The sequence below is a fragment of the Apodemus sylvaticus genome, chromosome 3, assembly GCF_947179515.1.
Source record: "Apodemus sylvaticus chromosome 3, mApoSyl1.1, whole genome shotgun sequence".
NCBI classification, from domain to species: Eukaryota; Metazoa; Chordata; class Mammalia; order Rodentia; family Muridae; genus Apodemus; species Apodemus sylvaticus.
Window position 1 is genome coordinate 150,525,980 of NC_067474.1, and position 13,545 is coordinate 150,539,524.

Consider the following 13,545-nt stretch of genomic DNA (forward strand, 5'->3'; position numbering starts at 1 on the left):
GGCATCTAAGTCACACTGGAGTTTTAGGAAGCAATGCCACAAAAATTCTCTCTCCCCACCCTTTCTTCTAGACAGACATATTTTTAGCACAAAGTTGAAATCGATAATACCAACAAATACAGTTATCTAGTTGCCCTGAGAACTCATGCCAGCAGTCTTATGAGGGTTTTAGCAGCTAGCTGTTGGGAGAATAAACTGGTGTGACCTTCCTGAAGGGCAATGTGACAATGCCCACAAAAACTTTTAAGCTCTATTCTAAAACTCCATTTGAAATTTACCCTAAGGAAATAATATTGAGAAGTCTGCAGAGCTCTGCCTACAAGGATGTCCTCTGCAACATCATTTCCTCACACTAAAATACTGGCAACAAATGCCCAAGAGGAGTGAGCAGGGTGTGGGAGGCTGTGGGAGGAGAGCAGCGCTCCCCAGGCCCACACTGTAGAGACAGCTACGAGGTAGCAGAGAAGGGCCATGAGCTGTCAGGATGCCAAGGACAGAGGAAAGTCCCTGGCAGGGTTCTCCCAACTTAAAAAAAATTTTTTTTGCTTGTTTTCCTCTTTATCTCTCTATTAACCATGTATCATTTCTGTAGACAAGGAAAACATCTTAATTACAAATGTGCCTTAGTGTTCAACTCTTGTTACAGCTGCTTCCAGTAAAGTCAGAGTCCCAGTCACAGGGGGTCATCTGCCCACCCAGCTGCCCAGTTGCCATGTGTTGCAAAGTGCATGGTATAAGTTATGGCAAGAAATGAATGGAGCATGCCACAGGAACTGCAGAACAGCCAAGGTGATTACTATGCAGGAGGTATCAAAATATCGCAGGGCAAAAAGTGCCTCGTGCCGCAGAGGCACTAGAAACACTCTCTGCAGCAGTTCAGAAGGGGGCAGAGGCTCGACACAGTTACCCTTTTTTCGGAGCCTGGCAGGAATTCCTCCTTGGCTGTTTCCAGGAACTCCACAATAGGTCTGAGCTGTGTTACACACTGGATCAGGTCCTCTTTGTGTTCCAGTAACAGAACAGACAAGGTCTTTCCCTCTCCTGCGCTCCCTGGGGGAGAAAGAATTAGAGACACACAAGAGAAGCTAGTCAATTTGAAGAAAATGACAGCGTGGTCTGTCGAGAGAGATCTAACAGAATAGTAAAGTGCTTCTGTGCACCTGAATGCAGAATCACTTTTGGAGAGGAAAATACTTTATTATTCTGTTTAAACTCTATGAAAGGAAAAATGTTTCATTTATCTGTCGAAATACAAAGCTTCGGAGGCAGCCAGAGGTTAACTTCTGGTAGGCAAGGCCACTGCTTTGTACCTAACCTGAACGAGAGCAGCTCCAGCCTTTAAGTGCTGGCTGCGAACCAGTCACTTGAGGCCCTGCTTTGGACTGCGGCGTTTTGAAAGGCAAGACGGCGACGACAGCAGGCTCGGCTTGTCGAGGCACCGGCCTAGATAACTAGGGCAGAGACAGAGGCTCGCATGGAGCCTGTGCATATTCAACACGCAGCTTCTGGGATGGCACAAGAACCTATGCGAAAGCCACCAACGAAACGCATTACTGCCGGAACTCTAAACTGGGTCACCCTGGTGGCCAGAACGCCCTCCTACCTTCTGGCTGATCTGGCTGAATCTGAGGCGCTCTCTCTGCAGGCCTGGACTCCTGGTATAGTCTCAGCAGTGACAGTGCCACCTGCACATCCAGGCTCCCACTGTGCACTTTGTCCAAAATTCTCTGGAAAGCTGAGCCTCCTCCTTCACCCTGGAGACATTCCATTATGGTCTGTGAACCAAGCACACACACACACAAACACACACAGACAGATTAATTGCCTCCAAGAACTACATGTGTGGCGTGAGGACGCCGATATCTTGACCCTCACACCTCTCCATTAGCCCAGCTCATCCTCCGAGGACCACTCCCACCCTCCAGCCCTCCCTAGGGCCCCACAGGCCCACCTCTTCCTCTGCACGGACACACATGCTGTGACTGGTTCATTACTGTTTGCTACACTGACACTTTTAGCAGGTAGCAATTTTGATTCCCGGGCTCTACAGTCTCAGCAAGAAGCCCAGCCTGGCACATAGTAGGTGTGCAGGATATTTTTAACAAATGCAGTGCACTTCTTGCCTAATTATATTCTACCAAATCTTATGACACTGGGTGTTTCTCAGGCAAGGATATCTGAATTTCAAATTGAATGAACTGTCATTTTACTATTTGAGAATGCAATTAAAATCTGTGAGTTAGGGGAAAAAAAGAACACTTTAAGTCATTTACATTCTGAATGATAGACTATTTAGAAAGACATGGGCCTTATTACATTTAGCTATACTCTGTAATAAGGCTAACAATGTGTTGGCTTATAGGTGCCAGCTGTCAGAGAACACGATCCTCATATTAATTACCCCATGGTAACACTGCTTCGACTCTAGAGAGTGTTGAAGTTTCTTCTGGAATAAACACTCACACTCAGCCTGCCTCGCCTCTCAGCAGTGCCACCTGACCTTCCAATAACACTTGGCATGGCTCAGCCTTGGGGTCATAGCTCCTGAACACTGAAGCACTATGGTTAAAAACTCGTGTTTGTGGCCAGACACTTTCAGCCATCTCCCAAATCCATAACCAGAGCAGGGTCTAAGACTGGCCTGAAATGTTGTTTTGAGGAGACACGGAACTGTCACACACCCTGGCTGTCCCCTGCCTCCTGTCAACTCTTGTTTCTGCCCCCAGACAATCCTGTAGAAAAGTTCCAATCTCCAGTCCTCTCTTCTGACATAGAGCCGCCACACAAACCTGTGAGATATGCCTTAGATCCAGGTCTGAGGGTCACAGAACAAGCCTTGACTATTTCATATCACAGTAAAATATCGGAAACCCCAGTGGCAAAATCAACCAACATGCCTCTCTTTGGTCTGACAGAACATCTCTTGTGTAAGTGGGAGAAAGAAGAGTTAACAAGAAGGTAGAGTTAATATTTCTATTTTAGCAAAAATTTATTTTGAAAACTATGAGGTCACCAAAACAAAATTCCATGCAAAGTGCTGCGTGTATACTTATGTACATGAGGATTTCTTATGGTTTCTATTCATCTCCAAAAGTAAGCTTGGACAAAACTGAGCTCAATAATCTACGTTCCCATGGCTCAGAGCACTTGCTGCTCTTACCGAGAACCAGAGCTCAGTCTCCAGCATCCATGATGGGAAGTTCACAACTACCTGTTACTTTAGTTCAAGGGGATCCTGACGCCCTCTTCTGGCCTCTGCATGCATTTGAACACACACTACAGGTGCACAAGTGCACACATGTTTAAGAAAAAAAAAATACATAAAGATCTTACTATAGTAAATGACTTCCATTAACCTTAGGTAACATATCTTCTACTTTAGAAACAAAGGCATCAGGTGAATACTTAAACCCCCTTTGGCCACATGAATTCGACTTCTCGTGCGTTTTGTTAGTTGGTCTACCGTCCCTTCAGAAGGCCCTTCACCGAGAGCAGTAGGAACCCTAGGCTCCAGAGCATGAGCTGCATGACTTACCTCTCAAGACGAGACTATGGCACAAGCCATAGGGCAAGCCTTCGGGAGGTGGTCACTGTGCTTCTCTGTGTGGCCCTGAGCATGGGTGTGCAAGCAAGTGACAGTGTAAGTGTAAGCACGGACTTGCACTGCACACCTGCTGCCCCTCTCTGCCTTGCTCTAGGAGATGCAACCACATATGAACTGCCCTAGGAAGAAGTCACTGGGAAGAAGGGACAGGTCCAATTGCAGCAGAGTGTCGTACAAAAGCATGGCTTCTGGAACCTGCTAAGGTCCTGGGGAGAAGGAGAAGAGACTGTGCCACTGAGCCTGGAGACAGCAGTAGCTGACACTGCAGCCCAAGCCTTGTGAGATTCAAGTCAAGGACCAGCTAGGTACCACCTGACTCCTGACCTTCAGAACCTGTTGGAACAGGTGCGCGTTGTTTCCAGGCTGCTGAATGTTCTGTGACTCTCATACAGGGAGAGGCAGCTAGCTCACAGCAGCCTTCACACCTAACAACCTCGGTATACACACTACTCCCTCTATTTTCCGTCCCCCCCTTCCTGATATCACTCAGTCGCCTTATTCTACCCCAGCCAGGCGGTTTCCTTTATTCACCTATGCCTCTCTGAATAGTTCAAACTCTCTCTGGCATCCACTGTGTCTGGCATTATCATCTGAGTTGAGGGGAATGGAGTTCCCACCATCGGTGTCTTCTGAAGTGCTTCTCATTATACTCTCTGCTGTCTCTCCCTTTGCAGAACTACTGAGCGGTGAAATTAAAACATTTGTTAACTTCACTGCTCGGCAGTGGTCCTCGGTGACCCCCTGGGGGGAGAAGCAGGAGTGGGCTGGTGAAGGGGCAGGAGGAGCTGGCAGCTGCCTGGACAGGCCTGCTCTTCACTCCGGCACCCAGTGGGCATCCACATAAGGGCTGGCACTCCAGGCTTGCAGGCCTTCTGCAGTGCAGCTCTGCCCAGACCAGAATGCCAAGAGGGAAACCATCTAATCTGTCCCTTCACTCAGGCCTTTTCCTTGAACTTATGTGATTATCTCACTGTCTGTGCCTTTTACACTGTTTGAGTGCACTCTTGTGCACTCAGGCTTTCCCTGTCACGCTGAGAGTCAGGGGACAGCGATAGTGAAGACGGGGCTGGGTGTAGCTCTGCGGTAGTGTGCCTGCTTAGCATGTTCAACCAAAAGTAAATGAAAATAAGCACAATACAGACCATAATAGTTCCACACTGTCCTGGTCTGAGTGCACACTTGTTGTGCACTTTACTTCTCACGCTATCCCAGAATGCACTCCTGCTGCACTAGATGAGCATGGGAGAGGCTAAGGAACTTGCCGAAGGCCATAGGGTATCACTGAATGAAACAGTACTCTGAGTGAAACACTGATACATTAAATGCATCTAAACTGGATGCTACTGGGCCTACCAGAACCAGCCACTGGACCCTGAGTGGAACACAGGCAATGTGATGACTCAGAGACTGGCACACAGCAGGCGCTCACAGCAAGTCTAACTGAGCCTTTCCCTATGACTGCAAGCCCTTCTGTACTGCGGGGCCCAGCCTTGATGAACCGTAGAGATCTGCAAAGACACCAGCCGCCGACCTTCACTCTCGTCGACCTGTGAACCGACGTCAGTCACCTGCTCTGAAAGTTACCCCAGCCAATGAGCACTGTCCTTCAGCAACAAAAAGCTGTGCCAGGGGACAAGGCAAAGCAGTGCCACCCCTGAGAACAACAAGCTGGAGGGGAAACCAGCTTGCCCAGGACTTCCGCTCTGGGAGTCTTTCTAGGGCATAAAGTGAAAGTGAGTCAGATAGCCCGAAATCAACAGTGGAAAAGTTAGCTCCTTACTCTTGACAAAGATCACTTTGCTATACACACAATTAATTAAAAGCAGGGACATGGCTTGGAATAAAGGAGGAAGACAATTAAAAGTTTTGGCACAAACTGAAGAAAATATGGGCTGGCGTGAATCATGCTTTCTTCAGCCAGAAGTCACTGTTTACTTTGTCTTAGAGTAGTGGCCGTTAGACTGGGCACCGTCTGGCAGGAGCCGCTCCACGCCCAGCCCCAGGAGACCCAGCCTGATCAGTTCCAGCTGCGGGACTGGCTTGCAGGACCCTTCCCCACATGTTTCAGAGATCGTTGCTTAGGGGATGACTTTTCCACCTTTCAACAGGTAGCTTGGGAGATAAAGCTACCAGGACACCAGGAGCCCAAGTGCTCCCTGAACTCTGTCCTGGTCAGCTGTATACCCTACATCTGTGTGTCTCAACCAGAACCCAGTGCCACTCACCAAAGGTACGAACAGGAAAAACAGCCACAGCAATGACAAAAGCCAAACCCTATAGTTGACTAGAATGTCAGATGTGCTGCTCCAGGGACAGTTCTTGAACATGCTCATGATGGAAGCCTTCCAGCAAGACCCCACCAGGAGCTGGCTACCCTCGTGGAAGGAGGTCTGCACCAAGAAGCAATCTGTAGCGACAGGGATCAGAGCTGCCTGGTTCAGACTGGATGCTCAGAGAACACTGGCTGAACCAAAGGCAAGCGAGAATGGGAACTTTCCAGGACAGCATCATGCTCTCTGTCCTCACTGTAGGTCGCTAACTTCAGCAGTGCTTCTCAAGAGTGGTCCACGGCCCACAAGTACGAAGGTGGGAGCCCACTGGGGAACTCATTCAAGGCAGATTCCCACACTCTAGCACAACCTAAGAACCAGACTCTCTGGAGGCTCACATCTTAACAAGCATTCCAGACCATATAGAACATACCTGGAGAGACTGAGGACTTTGCCCAAGACCCTAGCCCTACAGTTCAGAGGTTGGTAACTCTCTAAACAGAGGCCTGATAGATTCAGCCTGGGGCCACCACTGCAAACATCTCACACGCTAGTGTAACGCACACAGTACTAGGACACCATAGGGCACTCAAGGAAGAGGGGGCCTAGAGGCTGTTGAGGCCAAGGAGCACTGAGGTAATTACAAACCAAGGCAGCAGTTGGTACCTACTGAGCTCCTGCTGTGTGCCTGGCATTTTATGGAAGACACCATAAAAATAAGCCTAATTATGTTATGATGACCCTACAGTACCTGGTGACATTGTCATTTTATGAAGAAAGAAACTAAGATGAGGTTGCTCAAGGTCCCAAGGAGGTAGTCACACTGGGCAAACAAACTGTTAGCCTTGCAGCCGAGCACTACTTAGCAAGAAGAAGGAAAGAACAACAGAATGGCTGGGTCAACAAAGCATGCTAGGAAAACAGACCCTACCCCGCTCAGATTGCATCTGTGTGATACTAGAAAACACAAACTAATTTTGTGTGTTTGTGTGTGTGTGTGTGTGTGTTGAGGATGTTACAAAAGATTTAGTGACAAAATGACTACGAAAACCAAAGTTTAAACCTAACTGGCAATGACTCTGTCGTGTTTCTGGCAGGTTCTATGCTTGGTCTGGCTGCGTGACTTCACCTTGGCTTTGGTTCTGAGTGTTCAATGTATACCGCTTGTTTTGTACACACTGGCAGGCCAGACAGTGTCATGGTCGCTGCATCTGGCACACCAGCTCCGTCCCAGTCAGGACCACTGCTTCTAGGAGCTACAGGGCTTCTGCTGCTCTCCAAGGTTTCTGCTTAAAGAGACTCGTGGTTTACCAACCACAAAGACTTTGTTTCTCCACCACGGCTCTCACCAGGAATGCTGGATCGTGCACTCTGGGTGGTGTCGTGTTAGAATGCTCGTGTTTCAAGTTGATGTTTAAATTGCTGACTTTTATTTATTTTTTTTTTTAAAGGTTGAATGAATTTTGGCTTGGGATTAGAGCAGACTTTCACATCCTCTCTGAAATGGCCCTAAACGTACTTGTGGCAATTTGTGTGAGGCAGCACTCTCTGCACGCAGGACTGTGAAGACCAGGTATCCATCAAAGAGCTGATGATGCTCCCTGCATCCTGTAGTACCAAACAGCCAAGATTTAACTCTCTACATAAATAAGACATCTTTCTTGCTAGTATGCAAGTATGCAAATCTGCTTTTGTCTATAATAAATGATGAAGTATTATACACCAAATAATTATTTTAAAGTAAAGTTCTTGATGATTTATTACCAGTAAATGTTGGGTTTACATACACTTTCTATACTTACATTCCCAGGGTCACATAAACTTTCTCAACCATAGAGGGCTTGTGAATAGAAAAGGTTGAAGCAACTTGATTAGGGGAAAGGTGAATGGAGGGATGGACTGCCCAAGGCCACGGGAAGATTTGGAGTACTGCATGGCTACCTTACCTGTGATTACGCCTTCTGGACAGAAACTATAGCAAACTGCACTTAAAGGCATGAAGCGTACTGCAGCCAAGCACGCCTCTCTAGAGCTGACTGGAGGGACAGAGCAGCTGAGCCTGGTACGAGACAACTCCTCAGCCTACACCTAACTCAGGACTTCATTTGTGCAGTGCTGGGGATCAAATGCAGGGCTGTGCTTACTCCGCAAGACCTCTTCCATGACCTACATCCTCTGCCCTTCTATTTAATTTAATCTTATGTTCTTAAAGATGGTTTCCTTTTTATTTCTAAAGTCTAAAGCTGTATTATGGGCTATAGCAGTTTTAAATACCAAGTTTTAATAAAAACCAAGTGGTTTGTAAAGCTGATATACTGACCTCTAAACTTGAAAAACATTAACATAAGCCTGTAATGGTCACCACCATTGGGGCTTTTCTAAATGCTGTTAAAGTTATTGCCATCAGAAAATTAGAACAGGAACTAGAAAGAAAAGAAAGAAAAAAAAGGAAGTGTGCAACAGACTCACATAAAAGGTATTTTTTTTGTAATTTCTTGTGTGCATGTGAGAGTTCTTCCTGCATGTATGCACACATCGTGTGTGCGCATGGCACGCCCACAGAGGTCAGCGTTACGGATGATTGCGAGCCTCCATCCGGGTGCTAGGAACTCAGGTCCTCTGCAAGAGTAGAGAGTACTCTTAACCCTTGGGCCCATTTCTTGGCTCCTGCAATGGACGCTTTTAGGTAGAATGTTATCCAAAATGGGCAAAGCCACAATTCAAATGAAGAAAGACGTTATCAAGGTAACAAACCAAAGACAAACATGATGGGGTAAGCTGTGAAGAACAGCAAGGGCAGAAAAGAGAAAAGCATAATGTCTTCAGGGCAATCAGACAAAGGGCGCCAGAGATTTATGACTTGAAACACTGCATTCCCCCTTTGCACCCCGAGAGAGATATCAGGGTTGACTTGTAGAAAGCATTGCTCTCAAGTCAACGATCTATGACTGTGGCCAACTATTTATTAATATGGTTAGAATCAATATAAAACCTTGAATTCATTTTCAAACAGTAAACCTACAAGGAGCCAGGCCAACAATGAAACGCTGGCAGGCATTGGCTGACAGAATTAACAGTTAACTGCCTGCAGCAGCAAGCTGCCCCTCCCCATCAGATCAGCCCCCTGCTGGGTCTGCTTGCTGAGCTCTCAGCAGGAGAATGGAGGCTGACAAAGGAAGCAGGTGGGTTCTAAGTGCCTGTGGCACTGAACCCTGCAGGGTACGGTGTGTAGAGCACAGGTGGGGATGGGTCTAGGTTGCCTTCCTGAAAACAGAAAAGGGCAGCTAAAACACAGCCTGACAACCATCTGGCAGTTTCCTGTCAGGCAACGTGTTTACACACACATATGGGTCATTTTCGCCCTGCTGGAATCAGGATAACTCAGTGTGCAGCTCTAAATTCGGGCTGTGTCAGAATTCGTGCTGATGCGTACTTGGTGGTAGAGAACCTACTTCACACACAAAGAAGGTCCTGAGCTCTATCCTCAGTACTACACAAAACAAGCAGAATCCTTGGGTTTGCATTCTGGCTCTGAGTCTTATAGGCTTAGTGCCTCTACCAAGCTATATTACCTCTTTGTATTCTCAGGCATAAAACAGGTCAAAAAATAGAAGCATAATTTCTGTGAGGATTAAATGAGATAAATTATTTATCAAGTTTAGCATAGCATTACCAAACAAATGTTTATCATTGAGTTCTTGATGTTTGATAGGACCACGATAGTCCTCAGGAGATGCCATGTGCTATGCGCTTCTACTAAATACTCTGTATGTGTTCTGAGTTCTCCTTCTCTGATCTGGGGTATCGGAGACTACCTTCTGCCTCAGTTTATCCTTAATTAATTGGAAAGGAATGCTGTGATTATGGACCAAAACTGGTGATACTGTCAGGCATGGTGGTACACATGTTAGGAGGCAGAGGCAGGTGGATGTCTATGAGCTGGAAGCCAGCCTGGTCTACATAGCATGTTCTAGACCAACCAGGGCTACATACTGAGCCCATCTCAAAACAAAACAACAACGAAAACAACACAACTGGTGGTAGTCATCATGGTGCACACCTGAAATCCTAGTGCTTGGGAGGTTGAAGCAGGAGGGACTCGAGGCCAGGCTGGGCTATAGAGCAAGGCCCTGACAAAGTTTTTGTTCAAGAACAGAACAAAAAACTGATGAAAAAGTTTGACTTTCATGTGATCACAACATACGGGCCCCTTGGGAAGCACAGGGCCTGGCAGTCTTTCAGGCCAGCTCTTCCGGGAAGGGAGGGAGGTCATTTCATTTGGGTCATTTCCATTTTTCTCTTGAGGGGCAGTGACTTGGATTCCTGAGCTGGTGAGCTAGAGACAAAGGATGCTCAGGGCACCTACCTCCTTCTGAGGCCCTCCAATCTCTGAGCATCCTTCCAGTCTTCTCAGCATGTCCGGGGTGACCAAGGCTGCACTTGAGAAGACACGTTCATGTTCTAGCAGGAGCATCAGTTGGTCCTGCTTTCTCTCGCACTCTGAATGAATCCAAGAAAGAAATAACAAGGCTTTAGCACTCGAAACGGCGAAAGCACTTGCAGCTGAGGATAGTCCTCGTCGCAGACAGTCACCTAGCACACGAGGGGCAAGCAGGTCATCAGCATCCCAAGGCTTTCCCCTGACATCATCCGACTGGTGACTGTCTTGGGTTGCTCTGGGAAGCAGGGTATTGCTGTTTTAGTATTGCCTCTCTGCTCTGTAGCCCACTTCAACCTTCAATACCAACAAACAAGACATTTTAAAAGAGGATTCCAGGGATGGGCTACAGTACATTGTGGTTTTCTACCCAGTGGTGACCTCTGGCAAATTATCAGCGAAACAAAACATTTGTGGGGCATGGTGATGCATGCCTATAATCCCAAGACACTTGGGAAGCAGAGACAGGAGGATTGCCACAAGTTAGAGGCCAACATGGTCTACATGGTGAGTTCCATGCCAGCTGGGACTACATAGAGGGACTCAGTTCCAAAAGAACAAATGACAAGGAAACAAAGCATTTCAAAAAGTAAAGCCCACCAAATACTGTGCCTGGCAATAGAGTATAGATTTCAATTAAGTACAAATTTAAATGAAATGAAATACAAAATCAAATGATTGTTACCTGCTTCTGTATTGGCTCCCTGTGCCTCACTTGGGATCTGTCCAACAGGGGAAGGGGAACAAACTTCAGCTGTGTGAGGAGTCGTCCCTGGGATTTCTGCAGCCACCTGAACCTCTTGGGCAACAGGAGGGTCTGCATTTATCTCTTGGGTAGCTATGTGAATTACTTCCTGGGTCCTGGCTTTCTCAGGGCCCACTGGCATGGCAGGAACTTCCAGGGAAGATGAGGGCTCCCCAGCACCTTCAGAGGAAAGGACTTCTACTTGAGGTTTCTCTGACTCCTTGCTACCTGCCTCTGAGGACAGCACTGAGATATCCCTTACCACCTGTCCCTGGACAGAGCAGTTTACAAGGTTGGTCAGAAGATTTTTACAGCTAACAGCCACGTCAAACATCTGCAGGCTATCTGCTAAGGAGATGATCTTGGAGAAGTTGTGCTTGCCAACAGGTAGCTTGCCAGTGTATGTCATTTCTAGCAAGAGGGCAAACTCTTCAGGGCTCACCACAGATGCATCGATGGAGATGGCATCTGTGCTGTCCAGCAGGGTTTTGAACAGGAGGCTGGCCGCTGCCAGAACTGGCTTGTGGGCCCTGAAGTAGATGTTGCCGACGGAAATAGTGCAATCACAGAACCGCTGCTCCTTGCACAGGGAATAGAGCTGCAGAAGCAGCTGCTGGCTGTAGTTGGGGAGTTCCATGGTGTGGCTCCACCATTGACCTCTTCCTCTCGCCCTTTAGACTCCAGTCCTAGAGAGACCACAAAGAGTGTGTTAAACTAACAGGTATTCAGGAAAGAAAGGCCTAGGGGGAGATGTTCAAGAAGCCAAAGGCAATTCACTTATCCATTCAGCAACCCATCCATCCATCCATCCATCCATCCATCCATCCATCCATCTACCCACCCATCCATCTACCCACCCATCCATCCATCTACCCACTCACCCATCCATCCATCCATCCATCCATCCATCCATCCATCCATCCACCCAATCATCCATCCATCCATCCATCCATCCATCCATCCATCCATCCATCTACCCATCCATCCATCCATCCATCCATCCATCCATCCATCCATCCATCTACCCACCCATCCATCTACCCACCCATCCATCCATCTACCCACTCACCCATCCATCCATCCATCCACCCAATCATCCATCCATCCATCCATCTATCCATCCATCTACCCACCCATCCATCTACCCACCCATCCATCCATCTACCCACTCACCCATCCATCCATCCATCCATCCATCCACCCAATCATCCATCCATCCATCCATCCATCCATCCATCCATCCACCCACCCATCCATCCGTGTTGCTCAGCAGGGAGGGGCAAGGTACCAGGGCTCCCGAGTTACCCATAAATATAACAGTTATATGATTAGTTAGGCAGGGACCATGCTTAGTGCCCTACATGCATGGTCTCACTGGATCCTCATGGTGACTTTAGAGGGGAGTCATCTTCCCTTCTCCATTCAATAGAGTAGCTGAGGGAAAACCAGCTATGGAAAGGCCTGTCATCAATACTGGCTGAGTTGGAAGCTGGAACTGCTCTGCTGTATGCCCCTCCTACCCCTTGGAGTGTTGGCCAGCAGGAGGGACAGACATAAAGACTGGACATACAATAAATGTCCCAGTACTCAGCTGTCATAGCACTAGGCAGAGACTATCACCTTCCCCCTGTAGGAACTTGTCATGTGGTTCACACTTCCACTGGCCAGGCTTCCCTGTTTCCTTTGCTGGGCATTCTTCACTTCTCCAGCTCAAGACTTCTCTTAACTCCTAGTTTCAACATGCAGTATATCAACTTCCTGTGTCCTTTCTCAATACTTCCAAATGGAAACCTATAGGCTTTTGAAACTTTATGACTCCAAAGCTCCCTTCCATCTTCCCCACTTCCCAGAAATCCTATCCTAACTGTTCACACCAAAACCCTATCATGGGGCTGGAGAGATGGCTCAGCAGTTAAAAGCACTGGCTGCCCTTCTAGAAGACCCAAGTTTTATTCCCAGCATCTATGTGGCAGCTCACAACCGTCTGTAACTCCAGTTCCAGGGGATCTGGATCCCTCTTTTGACCTCCAAGGCTACCAAGCATGCATGTAGCACACAGGTATATATGCATGCAGACCAAACACTCATACACATACAATAAAATAAAAATAGAAATAGAAACTCATAATAACCTCTGATGCTGGTGTTTCCTCATACACTAGATCCAATCTTTTAACATTCCACTGGCTCTACTTGCAATATATGTAAATCCTCGCACCTCCCATTCCTGTGGCCAGTCTAAACCACCATCCCCAATTATCAGGATTTCTGCAATAATCTCATAGCTGATCTCCATGCCTCTGCCTGCCCTACCTTCTATTCAACAGCCAGAGTGATCTACTTAGCACACAGTCAGAGCCAGCATTTCTTTGCACGAATGCCTTAAAGGCTTCAGTGTCAGATCAAAGTCAAGGTTCTTATAATGAACTGTACCATGATCCAACTGCCACTGGCTGCCTAACCTCCCCTGCCCTCAGCTCTATCTGTG

General features: G+C 47.4%; 1 protein-coding gene across 3 annotated transcripts in view; it reads right to left on the reverse strand.

Annotated features, from left to right (window-relative positions):
- Positions 1–13,545, reverse strand: part of Zbtb40 (zinc finger and BTB domain containing 40) — a 69,150-nt gene that overhangs the window by 26,960 nt on the left and 28,645 nt on the right. For all 3 annotated transcript variants that reach the window (XM_052177800.1, XM_052177798.1, XM_052177799.1), the window contains 4 exons: positions 10,998–11,743; positions 10,241–10,374; positions 1,604–1,775; positions 908–1,050 (listed from right to left, as the gene is read on the reverse strand). In XM_052177800.1, coding sequence (XP_052033760.1) covers positions 908–1,050; positions 1,604–1,775; positions 10,241–10,374; positions 10,998–11,694 — 1,146 coding nt within the window. In that variant the 5' untranslated portion in view covers positions 11,695–11,743. The remainder of the gene's footprint in view (positions 1–907; positions 1,051–1,603; positions 1,776–10,240; positions 10,375–10,997; positions 11,744–13,545) is intronic.